The 19,968-nt window shown below is 36.1% G+C and overlaps 1 protein-coding gene and 1 pseudogene across 1 annotated transcript in view; one reads left to right on the forward strand and one right to left on the reverse strand.

Moving 5' to 3' along the window:
- Nucleotides 1-1,207: 1,207 nt before the first annotated feature.
- The window catches only part of LOC148944818 (uncharacterized), a 30,290-nt gene continuing 11,529 nt past the window's right edge, over nucleotides 1,208-19,968 (reverse strand). The window contains exons 3-4 of the mRNA XM_089100341.1: nucleotides 9,880-10,015; nucleotides 1,208-1,687 (exon numbers count right to left, since the gene is read on the reverse strand). Of these exons, the coding sequence (XP_088956467.1) occupies nucleotides 1,334-1,687; nucleotides 9,880-10,015 (490 nt within the window). The 3' untranslated portion in view covers nucleotides 1,208-1,333. The remainder of the gene's footprint in view (nucleotides 1,688-9,879; nucleotides 10,016-19,968) is intronic.
- Nucleotides 11,605-19,601, forward strand: LOC148944819 (oxidative stress-induced growth inhibitor 1-like; annotated as a pseudogene).

Here is a 19,968-nt window from a genome sequence, read left to right on the forward strand (position 1 = left end):
TAGTTTTTTCAATGTAGTTGGAAGTTCTGGAAATTAGGTCTTTTAGGATGATAACCCCATCAGAGCCCTCAGTGCAAGGGTTGAAAGTTATGCCCTGGGGGCGTATAAGGTTTATATAGAATGTTTCTGTAGAAATTTCAAAAAGGGCTCATTTGATTGGAAACTGAAATTACCCTTTTTAATAGTCGAAAGTGAGTGGAGAGTAATTAACCCCCATCTCACACCCACCATTTCCCCAAACAAATTCAATCTAAGTTTATAGTTGTCCATTTTGTTCAACGTAGTTGAAAGTTCTGGAAATTATGTATTTAAGGATGGCAAACCCTCTAGGGCAAAGGTTGTAAGTTATGCCCTGGGGGCATATAAGGTTTTTATAGATGGAGTTGTCGTAAACACTTCAAAGGGGGCTCATTCAATTGGAAATTGAGAGGGCTAGTACCCTTTTTAATAGCTGAAAGTGATTGGAGGGTAACTAGCCCCTCTCTCACGCCTACCATTCCCCCAAACACAACCAATCAAAATTTTCAGATAGCTATTTTGTTAAACATTGCAGAAAGTTCTGGAAATTAGGTCTTTGAGGATGACAACCCCCCAGCCCTCAGGGCAAGGGTTGTAAGTTATGCCCTGGGGGCATATAAGGTTTTTTATTGAAAGTGTTGTCATAAAAATTTCAAAAGGGTTCATTTGATTGGAAATCAAAAGGGCTAGTGTCTTTTTTAATAGTTGAAAGTGATTGGAGAGCGACTAACGCCCCTCTCACGCCCACCATTTCCCCAGACACATCCAATCAGCGTGAAACTACCACAAATCAGGATCGATAAATAAATGTAACCCAAAACGAACAGAAGTTACAATAAATAACCGAGTCAAACTCAAAACAAGCAGAAAATAACATGAGTAGGGCTCAAAACCCCTATGCCCTTTCAAGGCCAGAACATAATTTGCAGTTTACTGATAAAAATACAAATGAATATGAATTGTCAGTTTAATATACATATACTGATATTTAGTAATCAAAATGTGAATATTATTTGATTTATTAAAGTTATAAAAGTAAAAACATTTATTTTTTTCTACAACACTATCTCACATTAGTTGAAATCTTAAGGGTGGTGATCTCCTCAATAGCCTATAGCCAAATATCGTTTAGATCATTCTTAAGTCATTTGATCGTAGTGACGTATACAAGCTAATTACAAAACACTGATTCCAGTTCAACGAAAAAGATTCAAACATGAAAAAATTAACCGAGATACGGATATAATTCGAATATTGCGTACAAAAAAAATAACAGGAATAATCAAAATGGTGGTATAGGTTCACCAAACAAAAATTAATACTTTTTCCCAAGTAGTCTTAATGTGGCATTTGAGAGGGAGGGGGCAGGAGGTGTATCGAAATCAGACTCTCCTTTTCCCGAGGAACATTTTAATAAAAAGTGAGTCATCTCGGGTTCTTCCGGTGTATGCATTCGGTCATCATAAGATGCTAAGAAGGCAGCTGTAGTAGAACTTAATACAGGTAAAGATGGAGAGGCAGGGGCATTTGGACGGATAGGACGAATAGCTTCTCCACTTTTTTTGTCGCGATGAGGCCGAGTTGGCAGGATCTTGGTTTTTACTTTTGCATCTTGTACTACGTCAACTGGAGATTCAATCGAAGGCCCATCTGAAGATCCAGATGTTCTCTGAAAAATTTTCCTGACATTAGAGACAAAACTAAAAAAACATTTGTCTAAATGAATACTTTTCTTGTTGGCTAAACATATCCCCAGCTTACAATGTAGAGGAAAAAATTCCCAATTTCTTTCATAAAGTGGTGCAAAATCCAATTATTCCATTTTTAAAATTAATTTTCTTTTGAAATATAGCAAAACAGAAGTAATACTTTAACAAGACAGCGGAAAAATAACAAAAAGGGTTGTTTTTCACTAATAATAATACTACTATTACTACCACTAACAACTCATCGCAGCACAAAGCCACCTGAGGCCAACACAGCTACGCAAGCTCCTTCCCCAGCCCAATCTATTGAAAACCTCCCTCTTTACACCCTCCCAGGAAGTTCCCATTTCCTTTAAATCTTTCTTTATGACATCCTCCCACCCCACCCGCGGACGACCTGCTTTCCGTTTAGCCCTAGTCACCTTGCCGAAAAGGACAATCTTTGGCAATCTGTCATCCTTCATCTACAGAACGTGCACTAAGCATCTCAACCTTTCTCTCAAGAAAGCCCTAGAAAGCGGAATTGGATCATACTTTTCGTACAGCCTACTGTTTGAAATACGGCCAGTCAGTCGGGTACCCAAAACAATCCATAGGCAATTTCTCTGGAAAACATCTAGCAAATCTTCTTCAAGCAAAAGTTCTTGCAGATACACTCTTTTGAAACCTGGATGCACATAGCGTCTTTGGTTTAGTTCAACACCGACCTAAACATTCTGAAAAATTTCAACTTAATACCCTTAGTCGTTTTTGAGATGTCGCAGATACACCCCTTTGGCAAGTTGCACGCAGATAGTGTCTTTTGATTTAGTTTAAATCCTCTCCCACAGTTACGGAAAGTTTCAACTTGGTACCCTTAGCCGTTTCTGAGATATTGCAGATACTCTATTTTGACGAACTGCATGGACATAGTTATCGTAAGGCATATTTAAAATGAATAGAATTTTATTTTGTTAGATTTCTATCAGTCAACCAGCCAACTGTGGCAAGTTGTGTGGTATTGCGATATAAAGTTGATGATATTCCATTTATAAGAAAAACAGAATAATTTATCCTGCTTTGTCGTTTTGTTGCCTTATTGCATGGTGATTGCTAGCACGTCTGACATTATTAAAATGTGAGTTTTTAACGTTTATTTTTTTTTTCATCCGCCCCGCCCTTTTCCATATGCACTGTTTAATTTCTGATAGTTGTTTCACCTTTTTTTTTATATTTCTGGTGATAAAGGCTTCAGGCTGTGAATCTGAAATATTCGGACCTTGATTATTATCAATAAGAAAAAGGCTGTTTTCACCATTTTTCCACTGTCCTATTGAAATATTACAGCCATTTCCCCAGTTTTTCATTTCCTTTTAATTGTAAATAAAAGGCTGTATTGTATTAAACACAAAAAACAATTCTAGACAGGATAGAGCACCTCGGTTATAAAATATCGCAACATGGAACACAGAAAATGTTATCGAGAATTATATATCTCTTAGCTTCCAGCAATATATATGCTCAATGTTTTCAAGCCGGCATACAATTAAATTTTTCTAAAACTTTTAATTTAGTTAGAAAGAAAGCTTGGCTGAACAGCAGAAACAAGATCAGACGATATAGTGGTCTTCTAAACATGTAAAATTCAGTCTGGGATGTGTGTTCGTCTGTATACATGTATACATTGAAACACAAGCCGAACTAATCAAGCTTTAAACATGAAAATGTATTCAGAATAATTTTGGAGATGCGGAAATGACTAAACTATGAAAATGTAAAAAAAAACTAACGCAATTAGTAGAAAATCACGAGGCCAAGCGTGGGAGGACTGAAGGCTTGAACCCGTTATTTGCAATGGTCAAAGGGCCTGCCTGCCAACCGCATTGAGTAAAAGGAGGCATCAAAACAAATCAAGAACTGCAAATTTTACTAAACCAATTTAGAACTGCAGAAAAAGCTATGAAGATCTGGAAAATATTTAGCATAAACTAAACTGAGAAAAATGAAAACATAAGCCGGAGGCCAGAAACCATTACTTGAGCGGGACGAGAGCCCGAGCTTCCGACGAAAGCGTGCTAAATTATTGGTAGAAGGCGACACAAAGCTTGCCGTTTGGTAGCTGTAAAGCCAAAGAAGCCATCTCTTTTGCTAGAACAAGATTTTCACATTTCTTTCTATAATATATACTATATAAGCTCAAGAAGTTGTGCCAACATCTTGACCACATGTATTTGTGCTAGAACTGTTGTTTAAAAATGTGTTATTAAAGTTAGTTTAAATCATTTGCTCACAAAGTCATTTTGCAAAGCAATTTGAAATATGTACAGCTCAAACAACTTATTTGCTGATGTCAATCAAACGGTGAAATGGACAGCGTCAGCTTGCTTCGTTAAGATAATTTTCATTTAAAATTACCAATCAAAATCAGAAATAAGGCAAATTTCTATACCAATGAAAAATAACAACAAAACAAAAGAAATAAATTAGATGTAAACACACAGAACAAGACAGACAAACAAAAGTGATCAGACATGCACACACAAAACAATTTTTCGATCATATCTATTTTATACTCTACTAACGGTTTCATTCCCTTTCGGTTTCAGTTGGGTGTTGCCAAGTCCAAAATCGTTATTTTGATTTTAGGTAAATTGAAAACACAAGTTTCTCAAAGAATTTGAACTTTAATTCAGCAGCCGAACTTCCTGTTGACCAACAAAGATAGGTCTTCTTATGGGACAACATTTGGTTTACTTCTGCTGCAGGTCTCAGTCGAAGAATCTGATCCTCCAGCCAGCGAGCTTCTTAATGATTGTTAATAAAAAAAAGTAGCTTTTCAGAGGTAAGTAAAGAGCTGATTTAAACCAAAAACGAAAAGAAATAAAGTAAAGACGTTCAAACTTGTAACAAAGAAAAATCACTAGTAACGAATAATTGATACTCAAAACAAATATAAATTACAATGATCAACAGACTAAAACATCATTTGCGCTTTGCTAAAAATAATTTTAATTTTGAGATGCAAGTTTTTTTTTTTTTTTTTTTTTATTCCAATATTCACAGCGCCAGGTACTTCAAAGTATCTGATATGCCGCTATTCATTTACCTAATTCAATGACCTCGAGGTTTCAAATGTCTATTGAACCTTCTTTTTAAGGTGTCAACAGAGGGATTTGCAGGGATAATATCCCCAGGAAGATCGTTCCAGATAGAAGTGCAACGCCGGATGAAGCTGTTCCTCAAGTACTCGGTTCTCGGCGTATCCTCCTTTAGATAATTGGACCGAGCTGTGTGCCTGTTTTATTTGTCATACCATGAACAAAAACAGAAAGAAAATCCCCATAATAATCAAGATTACTGAAAATAACAAATAAATGCAGATTGACTGTTTATTATACATTAAACTTCTTTCCTAAAAGTTTCAACAATTCTGGAGTTATTATTGTTGTAAAAGGATAAATGTCAAAAATTCATTTGTTTTCATTAAAGCACAAATAAAGTTCAGGCCTCTAGAAGGCTTAAGGGGTCCTAGTCCTACTCTTGTGTGAGGTAATTTATGTTAGCTTTAAGTCACATTTATTCATTGACAGTGATTCCTGTTCATTCTAATTTGGAATTTTAAACTATTTTACTTTATTTCTGCTCGTCTCTGGTTTAATGCAGCCCTTTGCTTTTCTCAAAAAACTTCTTTCAGAAAAAAAAAGGTTTTAAAGCTTGATTTCTTTTCGTTCATAATGGACATTTTTTTTAAATTTGGTTAACAAAAGGGAATATCTGTGAAGTTTTTTTTTTCGGTTTTCTGCATAAGAATTACGATTTTTGCTTGCCATTGATAATTCAGCCAAGATTTGGCAACAAGTTTTAATAATAGTAGCACTATAGAACTTTGGAAAGATGAAGAGAGAGTATTGTCCGAATAAATGGATTGTAAATCTGCAAAATATTTTACCTTCTATTGGGCTTGAACCATACGGACCCCCTTCATGCTACGAACGATTGAATGCATCTGCTTCTATTACATTTTGTTTTAGCTGCTTATTTATTAAATATGTGGAGTACTGAGCTCATTTGTTAGAAATAGTTCTGATTTGTTTTTTAAAAAGAATAAAATAAAAATAGGATGTCGAGAATCAATGCGAGGAGATTTTTTTCTGGTTGAACTTGGAATTGAAACAAGGGAACTTGGTTCTGAAACTTTAATTGAGGTATCTTTACACCCTAATAATATATATATATATATATATATATATATATATATATATATATATATATATATATATATATATATATATATATATATATATATATATATATATATATATATATATATATATATATATATATATAGCCTATATACGTTCTTTGGGCAACCTGGAACTTGGTATTGAAATTTTAACTGAAACCCCTTCAAGGTCGAAATTATTGCATTCTAATGTATAAAAAGAATATTTCACATTAAAAATCCATGCAGCCACAATTTCTTCTAACATTTATTGTCCTTGATAAGCTTCCCTTGGTCCTCCCAAGTCAAAATTTAAAATCTACTTAATCTTCCCGTCCCTACAAAATTTCGCCTGGGTTCCTTAAGCTGTTAATTTACACCATTTCCTGCACTTGAGGTATGGCAGATACACACTTTTGGCAACCTGAATGCAAACAGTATGTTTTCATTTAGTTGAAAAATCCCCTTAAACCTCCCTGAAGGTTTCAACTAAATACCCTTAGCCGTGGCTGAGCCATTGCAGATACACTTATTTTATACAAGCAGGATGTAAATGGTGAGTTTTGATTTAGTTCAATAACTTTTGCATAATTCAATTAACACCCTTAAGTTTCAATTCAATTTAATAAGTTTCAATTAACACCCTTAGCCACTCCTGAGATTTCACATATTCGTCATTTTGACAACCTGGATGCACAGGTGTCTTTGAATTTATTTCAAAATTCCATGAAAGCTTCAGTTTAATACATTTAGCTGTTTTTGAGCGATTGCCGATACGCTCTTTTGACAACCTAGATGTAGACATCCTATTCATTTGGTTCAACGCATTCCCTGAAAATTTCAACTTAATATCGTTAGCCATTCCTGACTTACTGCAGATGCACGCTCTTACCATCCTTAATGTATATAGAGTTGGTTTATTTAGTTCAACATACCCCTCAGCATTCTCTGAAAATTTCAGCTTGGTATCCTTAGCAATACTGGAGATAATCCTGCATTCTTGCGGATACACTCTTTTGAAACCTGGATGCACATAGCGTCTTTGGTTTAGTTCAACACCGACCTAAACATTCTTAGAAATTTCAACTTAATACCCTTAGTCGTTCCTGAGATGGCGCAGATACACCCCTTTGGCAAGTTGCACGCAGATAGTGTCTTTTGATTTAGTTTAAATCCTCTCCAACATTTACGGAAAGTTTCAACTTGGTACCCTTAGCCGTTTCTGAGATATTGCAGATGCTCTATTTTGACGAACTGCATGGACATAGTTCTTTTTCATTCAGTTAAACATGCCTTGAGTTTTCGTTTAAAAACCTTAGCTGTTCCCATGATATCCCACATACTTTTTTTTTTTACAGCCTGGATGCAAATACTGTCTTCTTAATTAATTCAGCGTCCTCATCAACATTCTTTAAATGTTACAGCTTGATATCCTTAGCCATTATTGAGGTATTGTTGATACTTTTTTGATAATTTGCAAGCAGATAACGTCTCTTGATTTAGTTTAACCTGCCCCTAAGCACTTCCTAACAGTTTTCACTTGTTACACATAGTCGTTCCTGAGATATTGCGGATACGTCCTTTCGACAACATTGACATACGTACAAACTTGTCTTTTGAACGAATCCAGTATCCCTTTTAAAACCGCTTTTCAGATACTGCAGATACGCCCTTCTGACAACCTGGATACACTAACGAAGTGTTTTTTGATTTAGTTCAACATTCCCTGAAAGTTTCAACTTAATATACTAAGAAATTCCCGTGATATTGCACATACATTTTTGACAACCTGGATGCACTTAGTAAGTTTTGATTTTGTTCAACATCCCCGTAGAAACTCCGAGAAAGTTTCTAGTTAATTCCCTTAGCCGTTCCTGAGGTATAGGAGACACGCCATTTTGAAAACCTGGATGCACATAGTGTCTTTGACACTATATCACTAGTAAGATACTAGTGTCTTGGACCCATTCAGCATTCCCATGACATTTCAACTTTATACCCTTCACCGTTCCTGAGACATTGCACATGTGCTTTTTTGACCACCTTGATTCATATAGTATCTTTTAATTTAGTTCAACAGCCCCTTTAACATGCCCTAAAAGCTTCAACTAAATAGCCATAACCATCTCTGAAATACAGCAGACACACAATTTGACATCTTGGATGCAAATAGTATCTTTTGATTAAATTGCAGTATGTTTTAAAAAAAGCCTTCGATCTTGCTGGTGACCTGATTTTGCTAGATAAATATGGCAGAGATAAATACTCTTGAATATCTAATTGTTATTCTAAGAAGTTTTCTAGAAAACAGAAAAAAAATTGAAGAAAGCGATAAAATTTGACGGGTTCAGAAGAGATGACTACAAATCATTGATGGAAGTTTCTCGTTGCTTTACTCTTTTTATCTAAAAGCATTGGAACTTGACCCCCTATTTGTCCGCCGTGAGAAACTTTGCAAGTAAGTTGAATCGACACTCCTCCCCCATCCCCATGCCTCTCCAAAAGCTAACACACGAGTATTTCAATTAAGAGAGTAATAGTTTCTTCCGCCGTTTACCCAACTAGTATGAAAAATATAGGTCGGCTCGTTCACCTGCGAGTCCAGGGGACTTGTCGGTCATGTGTCAATCCTAAAACTCAGTCGATCGCCTGAGACTCCTATTAGAGTTTATAGTCGCTTGTTCCCCTGCGAATCCCGGCAACTTCAGTCCCCCGTTTTGCCTACAAATCCAGTAGACATTGTCCTTCATGAGTAAACCCAAAAATCTCGGTTATCCCTTTAGCAATTCCAGTGGGCTTTCTCAGTAGGCAAAGCTCATATAATATGAGTATTTTTTATTTTATAACCAATTGCACAAAAAACATGTTTGAACCATGCATGAGAAAGTGTATCGTACTCACAGTAAATGATTTAGAATTTGAAAAAAAGTAGTTTAACATGTCCCTTAATATTCCCTGATAGGTTAAACCTGGTACCCTTAACCATTACTGAGATATTTCACAAACGTCCTTCTGACAACGTAGAGACACGTATTGTCTTCCAATTTAGTTTAACATTCCCCTCAACATACCCTGAAAGTTTCAACCAAGTACCACTAACCGTTCCTGAGATACCGCAGATAAACCATTTTGACAACCTGCATGAACAAGGTGTCTTTTGCTTTAGTTGCAAACCCTCTTCTAAATTTCCAGAGACTTTCCCCTTAATACACCTAGCTTTTTGGTGACCCAGGATTACACATGCTCCCTCCACCAAAATAAAAATATACATGTAAACATTGGGCAAATTCTATTATTTACATCACCTACTCCAGGTGCTATGGAGAGCCATGTCATCCCTGGAGACATGGTTATATGACCTTTTGACTATTTTGAACAGACGGCTATTTCAAAATTTTGAACAAATATCTTTGGGGGAGAGAAACTAAGAAGGGCGTAAGAGGGGGACTGGTTGTCCTCCAATCATGTTTGGCTCTTAAAAAAGTCACAAGGACTTCCGATTTCTAAATGAAGGAGCCCCCTCCTACGTTTCTACAGTAACTCCATCCACACGAAGTGACCTGAAACAAACATTACATTAACACCAAACCCCTCTTTGCTCAGACAGTGTAATTGCACTGCATACGAAAATCTTCCTGTCACACAACGTTAAATTTTTACGATTCATGTTATTTTTGACGGATCTTTAAAAGAATTTCTTTCGAAAAATTTTCTTGAAAGATCAAAAAATTTTGCTTTCCATTAAATATACCAAACAGAAATTACATAGCAACGTCCCTTGATCGTTGTTGCTTTACAAAATTTGAACTTTTTCGAAGCACCATTACTTTGGTTACGTCATTAATAAAACACATTTTTAACAAGTTCATGAATACTGTGGCTGACATCCTTTGTAACATTTTGGAATAGAATTTTTCAAAATTTCGTTACAGATTTCCCTTTTCAGCAGCTTACCAGAGTTGATATCCCTTTTTGTAGCACAGCCAAGGTGATTGGGTCAAGTTCAAGTGAGGCCGATGAATGTACTGGTGGTTTTTCTGAATGTTCTTGGGCATCTAGCTCTTGCGTAGCAGATGAGCCTTCTCCGTCCCTGTTAATGATAACATTGGATTTAGGGAACAACGTCTAATACATATAGGTTCATATTCAACTTTCATTACAAAAATTTTCATTGCGGTCTTCGATTTTTGGATTGACAACAATCTTTTAACTGGAAGCATTGTCAATGAGTAAAATTAAAGCTCAGGACGTACCTACCCTACAGAGAAAATAAAATAAAAACCGAAAAATTATCACTAAAAAAACAACAACAAAAAAATATCCGATCAGATAAATGGTCTAGTAGTGCATAAAAGATTTACATCTTATTATATATATATATATATATATATATATATATATATATATATATATATATATATATATATATATATATATATATATATATATATATATATATATATATATATATATATGTTAACGTGAATGTCCAAAGTCTGGTTAATGTTGCAATTAACCGTGAATGTCTGCAATTCCCTTTTCTCTGCTTGGATTCAGTTAGCTTTGCGAGTCAGCTTTTTCAGTCTTATACAATCTATGATGGTAAAAGTTTAAAGTTAGCTATGGTGGTAAAAGTTAAAAGATATATATATATATATATATATATATATATATATATATATATATATATATATATATATATATATATATGCACAAGATGTTCCGGACCACACTCTAGTAACAAAGATACACCCTGTAATGGAGATCTCAAATGCACTTCTTGCAATGGACCTCATGTATGCTTCAGCCTAAGATGCCCTAAATTGAGAGATATTCTGGGAAACAAAAATAATCAATGAATAGATCTCTTAAAGTTTTTAGTCTGAATATCAGTGGTTGTCGCAACAAAGAAAAAGACATATATGATCTCCTTCAAGTTTATGACGTGCTATTTATCCAGGAGCATATGCTTTCTAGGACGAATATAAACTTCCTGAACAGACCCCGCTCGCACGATGTCTTTTTAGAGCCGGCGAGATCTACGGCAGGGTGTCCGTCCGGAGGCTTAGCAATATACGCTAGGAAGGAACTTTCGGCTAAGCCAACAATTAGAAGCAGTAGTCTGTTGTGCGTCTCTGTTGAGGGAATTAAGTTCATCAACATAAACATGCCTACCAGTTACAACAATACTGTCTCTCTGACAAAGTTCTCAAAAGCAGCAGATGTTCTAAGACAACATTTGGAGTCTCTTGAGCTTCGTGGGTGTAAGTGGCTAATTGCCGGAGACCTCAACTGTGACCCATACAAGGACCATATTCTATCCGATATTTTTATGATTTGTCTCCCCACCACTTTTAAGATTTGGCTGAAGTCTCTGGATTTTACGTACACCCATACTAGTGGTCATACCTCCAATATTACCACGTACTTTCATTCACATCCATTTCTAGTCTTCCAGTTACAGTTTGCACTGAAAATCCGATTAGTGACCATTCTGGACTTTCGTTTCAGATGGAGCCAACACAGAGCACTATTTACACTTGTTCCAGAAAGTGGGTCTACAAGTAAAATTGGGAGAAATGCAATATTCCCCTTTACGTCGCCACAATTGCTTCGGTCCTAAGTTGCATCAAAGCTCCATTTCAGCTACTCTGCTCTGGCCCTTCCAATGTCTCAACCATGGTTGAGTTTAACTCTTATTACCATCAAGTAGTCCATGCTCTGAAATTTGTCGAAGCGAAAGCGGTTCCTACAAGACGAGCCAAAATTGGGACAGAAAAACAGATGTGGTCCGAATCCACTGAACTCCAGTCGGTAAAACGACATGCAAAAACCTGGCTAAATATTTGGATTACTTGTGGTAGACCACTACGCGGGACTGTATTCGAGCTGAAACGGAGCACAAAACATAAACATAAAGCTGAAATGAAGAGGTACCAAATTATCGGGCAACGGGTTCACTGAAGATAAAAAAAACGTGGCTAAGCCTAATCAGACCAGACAATCGTCCATCTAGTACTTCTCTGACACTACATGATGGGCACTCTTACTATACTTCGATGCATGGAGATGAGAATCTTACTATAACCAATCAATATGAAACGGAAGTTTCCAGCTGGCTTGCACGTTTCTCATGGCAGCATTGCATTGTTCCCATTTACCTTGAGAAGACCAAGTTAGCTGTCAGAAAAATACTTTCCAAAGCAAAGAATGGGATGGACAGCGACGGTCTTTCAATAAAACACCTCAAGCACTTACCTGAATGCTTCTATTTCTATCTTCAGCTTATCTTCCAGTTGTGCATCTCCAGGGGTTTTGTTCCAAACTTTTTTCTGAAAGGGGTCATTTCATCTGTCGCCAAAAAAGGAAAAGATCGAAACAAATGCAAATCTTATAGACCCATAACCGTCTCGTGCATCTTGAGCAAAGTGTTAACGTACTTATGGACTCGGAAGAAAAAAAGTCACCTCTGTATATGTGCACTATTGATATATCGAAAGCATTCGATAGCATCAATCAAATGCAAGCAATGAATGTTCTACTGCACAGTGGAGTAAGTTCGAGCATAGTGAGTACTCTGAAATTTCGGTACGAAAATTCAACTGTGTTGGCCAAGTTGAAAGGCAAAATTTCAGATCCTGTAAAAATCAGAAGAGGTGTGAGGCAAGGTAGCGTTCTAAGTCCTCTTATTTTCAAACATGACATCTCCAAGATTCTGGGCCGCATCTCGCCCTCTCTCCTATTGTATGGCACTGACCTATCTTACTCGACATACGCTGATGACTTTCTTCTACTCAGTAGATCAAAAGCAGACTTACAAGAGAACCTGAATCGACTCTTAAGTGATTTTCAATCTATTGGGCTTTCTTATCAATATTGATAAGTGCGAAGTTTTGTCCTTTAATGCACCGCAAAGTGATTCTGTCACTCTCGGAAATCATGTTATCCCTACGGTATCGGAGCTGAGATATCTTGGTATTATGATTGCAGAAACAATGATTAAAATTAGACAAGCCATTGTTAAGCAAACAACTAAAGCCATTAAATGTGCTTATCCGTCTGTAGTGCCGAATCGCGGACGATACTCCAGGAAATCTCTTGCCTCGATTTATTGTTCAGTGTGCTTACCACACATAACCTACCTTGCCGGTGCATCCCGCATGCTGTCAGTGAGAGACACTGAAAACATCAAAAAGCGCTACTATAAATTTGCAAAATTTTTACTGTATATACCCAAGTGTTATAGGAATTCCCACCTTGAAAAATATGGTCTTAAGGAGCCATCCAAACAATGCTCTCGCATTCGAAATAATTCAGTGCTAAAAGTTAATTTAGATAGACAACGTTTCTCACCTGCATTTACTTGAGTGTCGTGAATTACACTGAGTGTTGTATCTTTATCTTTTTGAAGCTGGTTTCTTTTTCTTTTCTTTTTTCTTTTTGTAGTGCTCCACTATAATCTATTGTTGTAGATGGTGGGTGAATAAATGTTATTATATATATATATATATATATATATATATATATATATATATATATATATATATATATATATATATATATATATATACATATGTTAACGTGAATGTCTAAAGTCTGGTCAATGTTGCAATTCACTGTGAATGTTCGAAATCCCCTCTTCTCTGCTTGGATTCAGTTAGCTTTGCGAGTCAGCTTTTTCAGTCTTATACAAGCTATGATGGTAAAAATTTAAAGTTAGGTTAGATTATGTTAGTTTAGTTTAGGTTATGTTAAATTTGGTTCTAAATATCAGAAATGGGTTAAAAACCTAACCTAATCTACGCCACCCTGACGCAAACTAACCTCACCAAACCTTATCTATTCTAATCGGACCTGTCATCATCAAACCTGGCATTAAATGGAAAAAATTGACTAGAAACGTTGACAAAATCCAATGAGAAAAAAGGTATTTCGGACATTCACGGCAACATATAATATACATACACACACAAACACATATATATATATATATATATATATATATATATATATATATATATATATATATATATATATATATATATATATATATATGGGGAGAGTTCATTGGAACTCAAATCATCAATCAACAAAGCCATAAAGCTATGCCGAAGGCCCGCTAGTTTTGATTGCACTTTGGCTCAGTAATGTTTAAGATAACAGACCTCGAGATGGTCAGGGAGACAATTAGACATCTCTCATTTCAAATTCCTTGTAATTCTTCCTTGAAGTAATGTGATAAAGAGGATAGCTGTTATATAATCTGTCTTCAAAAAGATAAATTTCCTCTTCTGTATATAGTGATTTTTCACATGGAAGGAGGTGGTGACTGCAATAGAGTGTGCTCATCTTCCAAAGTGATGAGTTTACAAGAGGGTAGCTGTTATAGAAGCTATCTTTGAAAAAGTAAACCTCCTCTTTTAACTAGCCTGATTTTCCACATGCCAGGAGTTGGAAATTGCGTTAGAATGGCTCATCTTCCAAGGTGAAGAGTCTACAATAGTGTAGCTTTTATAGAAGCTAACATTGAAAAAGTAAACTTTTTCTTTTGAGTAACGTGATGTAGACTTCCTCTTTTGACTAGCTTGATTTTCCACATGCTAAGAGTTGGAAATTGAAATAGAATGGCTCATCTTCCAAGGTGATGAGTCTACAAGAGTTTAGCTTTTATAGAAACTAACTTTGAAAAAGTAAACTTTCTCTTTTGAGTAACGTGATTTTCCACAAGGTAGGAGGTGGAGATTGCAATAGAATGGGCTCATCTTGCAAGATGGTGAGTCTACGAGAGTGTAGCTTTTATAGAAACTAACTTTGAAAAAGTAAACTTTCTCTTTTGAGTAACGTGATTTTCCACAAGGTAGGAGGTGGAGATTGCAATAGAATGGGCTCATCTTGCAAGATGGTGAGTCTACGAGAGTGTAGCTTTTATAGAAACTAACTTTGAAAAAGTAAACTTTCTCTTTTGAGTAACGTGATTTTCCACAAGGTAGGAGGTGGAGATTGCAATAGAATGGGCTCATCTTGCAAGATGGTGAGTCTACGAGAGTGTAGCTTTTATAGAAACTAACTTTGAAAAAGTAAACTTTCTCTTTTGAGTAACGTGATTTTCCACAAGGTAGGAGGTGGAGATTGCAATAGAATGGGCTCATCTTGCAAGATGGTGAGTCTACGAGAGTGTAGCTTTTATAGAAGCTAACATTGAAAAAGTAAACTTTTTCTTTTGAGTAACGTGATGTAGACTTCCTCTTTTGACTAGCTTGATTTTCCACATGCTAAGAGTTGGAAATTGAAATAGAATGGCTCATCTTCCAAGGTGATGAGTCTACAAGAGTTTAGCTTTTATAGAATCTAACTTTGAAAAAGTAAACTTTCTCTTTTGAGTAACGTGATTTTCCACAAGGTAGGAGGTGGAGATTGCAATAGAATGGGCTCATCTTGCAAGATGGTGAGTCTACGAGAGTGTAGCTTTTATAGAAACTAACTTTGAAAAAGTAAACTTTCTCTTTTGAGTAACGTGATTTTCCACGCGGTAGGAGGTGGAGATTGCAATAAAATGGGCTCATCTTCCAAGATGGTGAGTCTACAAGAGTGTAGCTTTTATAGAAGTTAGCTTTGAAAAGGTAAACTTTCTCTTTTGACTAGCTTGATTTTCGACATGCCAGGAGTTGGAAATTGTAATAGAATGGCTCATCTTCCAAGGTGATGAGTCTACATGAGTGTAGCTTTTATAGAAGCTAGCTCGAAAAGGTAGACTTTCTCTTTTGAGTAACGGGATTTTCCACACGGTAGGAGGTGGGGATTGCAATAGAATGGGCTCATCTTCCAAGATGGTGAGTCTACGAGAGTGTAGCTTTTATAGAAGCTAACTTTGAAAAAGTAAACTTTCTCTTTTGAGTAACGTGATTTTCCACGCGGTAGGAGGTGGAGATTGCAATAAAATGGGCTCATCTTCCAAGATGGTGAGTCTACAAGAGTGTAGCTTTTATAGAAGTTAGCTTTGAAAAGGTAAACTTTCTCTTTTGACTAGCTTGATTTTCCACATGCCAGGAGTTGGAAATTGCAATAGAATGGCTCATCTTCCAAGGTGATGAGTCTACAAGAGTGTAGCTTTTATAGAAGCTAGCTCGAAAAGGTAAACTTTCTCTTTTGAGTAACGTGATTTTCCACACGGTAGGAGGTGGAGATTGCAATAGAATGGGCGCATCTTCCAAGATGATGAGTCTGCAAGAGTGTAGCTTTTATAGAAGTTAGCTTTGAAAAGATAAACTTTTCTTTTTTGACTAGCTTGATTTTCCACATGCCAGGAGTTGGAAATTGCAATAGAATGGCTCATCTTCCAAGGTGATGAGTCTACAAGAGTGTAGCTTTTATAGAAGCTAGCTCGAAAAGGTAAACTTTCTCTTTTGAGTAACGTGATTTTCCACACGGTAGGAGGTGGGGATTGCAATAGAATGGGCTCATCTTCCAAGATGGTGAGTCTACGAGAGTGTAGCTTTTATAGAAGCTAACTTTGAAAAAGTAAACTTTCTCTTTTGAGTAACGTGATTTTCCACGCGGTAGGAGGTGAAGATTGCAATAGAAAGGGCTCATCTTCCAAGATGGTGAGTCTGCAAGAGTGTAGCTTTTATAGAAGTTAGCTTTGAAAAGGTAAACTTTCTCTTTTGACTAGCTTGATTTTCCACATGCCGGGAGTTGGAAATTGCAATAGAATGGCTCATCTTCCAAGGTGATGAGTCTACAAAAGTGTAGCTTTTATAGAAGCTAGCTCGAAAAAGTTAACTTTCTCTTTTGAGTAACGTGATTTTCCACACGGTAGGAGGTGGAGATTGCAATAAAATGGGCTCATCTTCCAAGATGGTGAGTCTACAAGTGTAGCTTTTATAGAAGTTATAGAAGTTTTATAGGAGTAACGTGATTTTCCACACGGTAGGAGGTGGAGATTGCAATATAATGGGCTCATCTTCCAAGATGGCGAGTCTACAAGAGTGTAGCTTTTATAGATGCTAGCCTTGAAAAGCTAAACTTTCTCTTTTGAGTAACGTGAATTTCTACATGGCAGGAGGTGAAGATCGCAATAGAGTGGGGCCATCTTCCAAGGTGGTGAATTTGCAAGAGGGTAGCTGTTATAGAAGCTATTTTTGAAAACAGAAGATGCTCAAAAACCATGTTTCTTTTACCACAGCCTTGAAGCTTAGAGAAATAATCACAGAAAATACACTTTCGAACTCCATTTTTAAAACGAGAAGTTTTTAAAAATGAAGCACTATTTTTAGAGTGAACCTTTTCCGTAGAATAATTCTTGTAGTTCTGTTCATTGATAAGCAGGAAACATATTCCCGCCATTGCTATTTTGAATTAAAAATAAGCCCAAATGCAAAATTCAAAAATGGAATGGGAATATTCTTTACAAGATGTTGATGAGGGAGCAATTGGTTATGTCTCCAAAAGCCAATTTCGCTAAAAAAAAAAATCTTAGAAGAAGTACACATTGCATTGAAGTCCTGTCGGACACAAGTGACTACAATTTTAACCAGCTTTTCAAATAATAACATCATCAGCACATACACCAAAAGATATGTTGAAGACACTCAGTTCAGATAGGTAGGGGTTAAATAACAAGTGGACGAGGATTGCCCCTTGAGGAAAGCCTCTAGTTTTAGGCCAGGTAGCATCTTTGTAATTATTCATTTAGACCTAGAACGATCTAAATGCTATAAAATTCTTGACAAACTTAATAAAACCTCCAGAGGCACCAAGACAGTATAAAACTTGTAAGAGCCTTGAGTAACAGAACCTTGCACGAGAAAATTACGATAAGAATCTGACAAGTCACACAAGGCTTCTTTACTAGATCATGAATTTGCAACATCAAAGTCTAGCCTGGTAAGGTTACCCAGAGGGCCGGGATCCCTCTACAGTCTGTCTGAACTTAGGAGTTAGATCATTCATTTTGACAAACGATTTAGCTCATCTTTGACTTATTAATTCAAACATTTTATTAAGGCTGAGGTGAACTGAAATTGATCTGATCTGTAAACAATTTTGTATAATATTACGAGATTGTCTTCAAAGTTGCTGATTAGCTGAGAGTTACTGACCAGACCGATTAGGCAGATAGATATGTCAAAGTAAATCTATGTAAATTGTAAACCGAAGGAATGTGTTGAATTTTATGTATTTGTTGACAAATAAATCTGATGAAAATAGTTCACGACTTGAATAAGCTACCCTTTGTTAGAAGACATAGATACGCCGCGAATGCGGACTGAATATGTGAAAGACCATGGCCCAATTTTGATTTATAGATGGTCCAAATTCTTGAAAATTAACTATGACAATAACAAGTGACTAGAAAGCCTTCCAAAATAGCGTGGTTTTCAAGAACTTGCCATTAACCTTAAAATAGAGCTGTAAAAATGAGGTTTCCAAAGTTTCTAAAGTCCAGTCCGTTTTTGGCGTGTGATAAATACAAAAAAAAATCCACGGAGAACAAAGTCTACATTCTTTCTTTCAAAAAGTAAAGCATACCATAGAAAAAAAAAGGTCTTTTGAGGCTTCAGAATGTAGAAATGAAGACTTTTACAGGATTAATTTTGACTCAGCTTAACTAATAAATAACTGATGCGTCTTATTTGTCTATTATTAAACCTGAAATATAGTATATATATTACAATAAAGTATAGTTCCAATATCTTACCAGTAAACTCTAGTTTGCTTTCTTCATTTTTAATCAACAGAAATCTACATACTTCAAATAGTTAAACATGGAGATTTAATTGCAATTTCCGGTCATACTGCCTAAAACTATGCATGCAGTAAGATAGTTTCGATCCTTAAATTATTCAGGCATTGGACGGTCACATTTTGACTTTAAGTCTGAGATAATGGATGGAATTGCCTGGTTTGATTCTTAGGGATTCAACTAAAGTTAAAAATTCTTTAGCTTCTGTGTTTACAGCTGCTAACTACTACTCAAGCTACGTTGAACAAAAAGGAATGTGTAAGTATTTCAAAAGCGGGAATTTTACTACCTTAGTATGTAAGGTTTCTAAGTCATAAGCTACAAAAGTCCAGTGTCTTGCCTGTTGAGAACCTTATTTTTTTCAGAAATGAAATCCACTTGTGTGAGTTTTTTCCACATAATCAATTATGGAAAGTTTATGGTTTTTGTGAACAGACTAAGAAGAGTTTCTGCTACAATAAATCTGATCCAGTTTTGATTATCGGCACAGATCTAATTGCTGTAGACTCTTTTTTTGCAGCACCCCATTATTCGATACTTGTTATCCATAGCTCTCAAAAAGCTGTTGCAGATCCAGTTCTGAACTATCACCAGTTACCACAAACTATGTATCCCGAATGGCCCAAGTATCCCAAGATTTACCAAGTGATCGTTAATGGTGGCGAGAATTACCCTGGATATAGGTCTCTGCCTCAACATGAAGTTGTATCAAGACCGAAGTAAAACTTTAAGCCTAAATGAGGGTCTTGGATTAGGATCAGTATCAGATATCTATGTAGCAACAATGGGCAATCACGTCGCTATGAATTACTTCAGCATAGGATGTGTGACTAAGCAAGGAATCTACACTATGGGGCCTCTTACAGATGATAATTTTGTACACCTTGTCCAAGGATCTAAACTGTCTATTGCCCATATTATAAAGAAAAAATAAATCTAGAAAATTTAGTGCTTTTTCAGAGGTATGTAGATCCATCGTTTGTAAAATATTCTACCAACATACTTATACACAGGGAGGGACTCTGTCTAAAAGTAGTCTCAAAGATTCCCTCTCTTAGGACAATTAAAAATTTTGGACTGAGCACACACTTTTTAAGACATTTAGCCTCCATCCCTTAGAAAAACTACTAATTACCCTCCTTGGTCTATGGAAGTATTTTTTTTTTTACATAGCCTATGGCTATATGAGAACAGTGGGTGGAAGGGGGGGGGGGCATAAAATAAACATAAAATCAGTAATCTATAAGTGTCTTTTTTTGTTCTAGCATCTTTGTCTCCTTCTAAAAAGCCCCTTTTCCCGA

Source organism: Artemia sp. Qi Xiang Cuo, chromosome 14 (genome assembly GCF_049724085.1).
Source record: "Artemia sp. Qi Xiang Cuo chromosome 14, ASM4972408v1, whole genome shotgun sequence".
In the NCBI taxonomy this organism is placed as follows: domain Eukaryota; kingdom Metazoa; phylum Arthropoda; class Branchiopoda; order Anostraca; family Artemiidae; genus Artemia; species Artemia sp. Qi Xiang Cuo.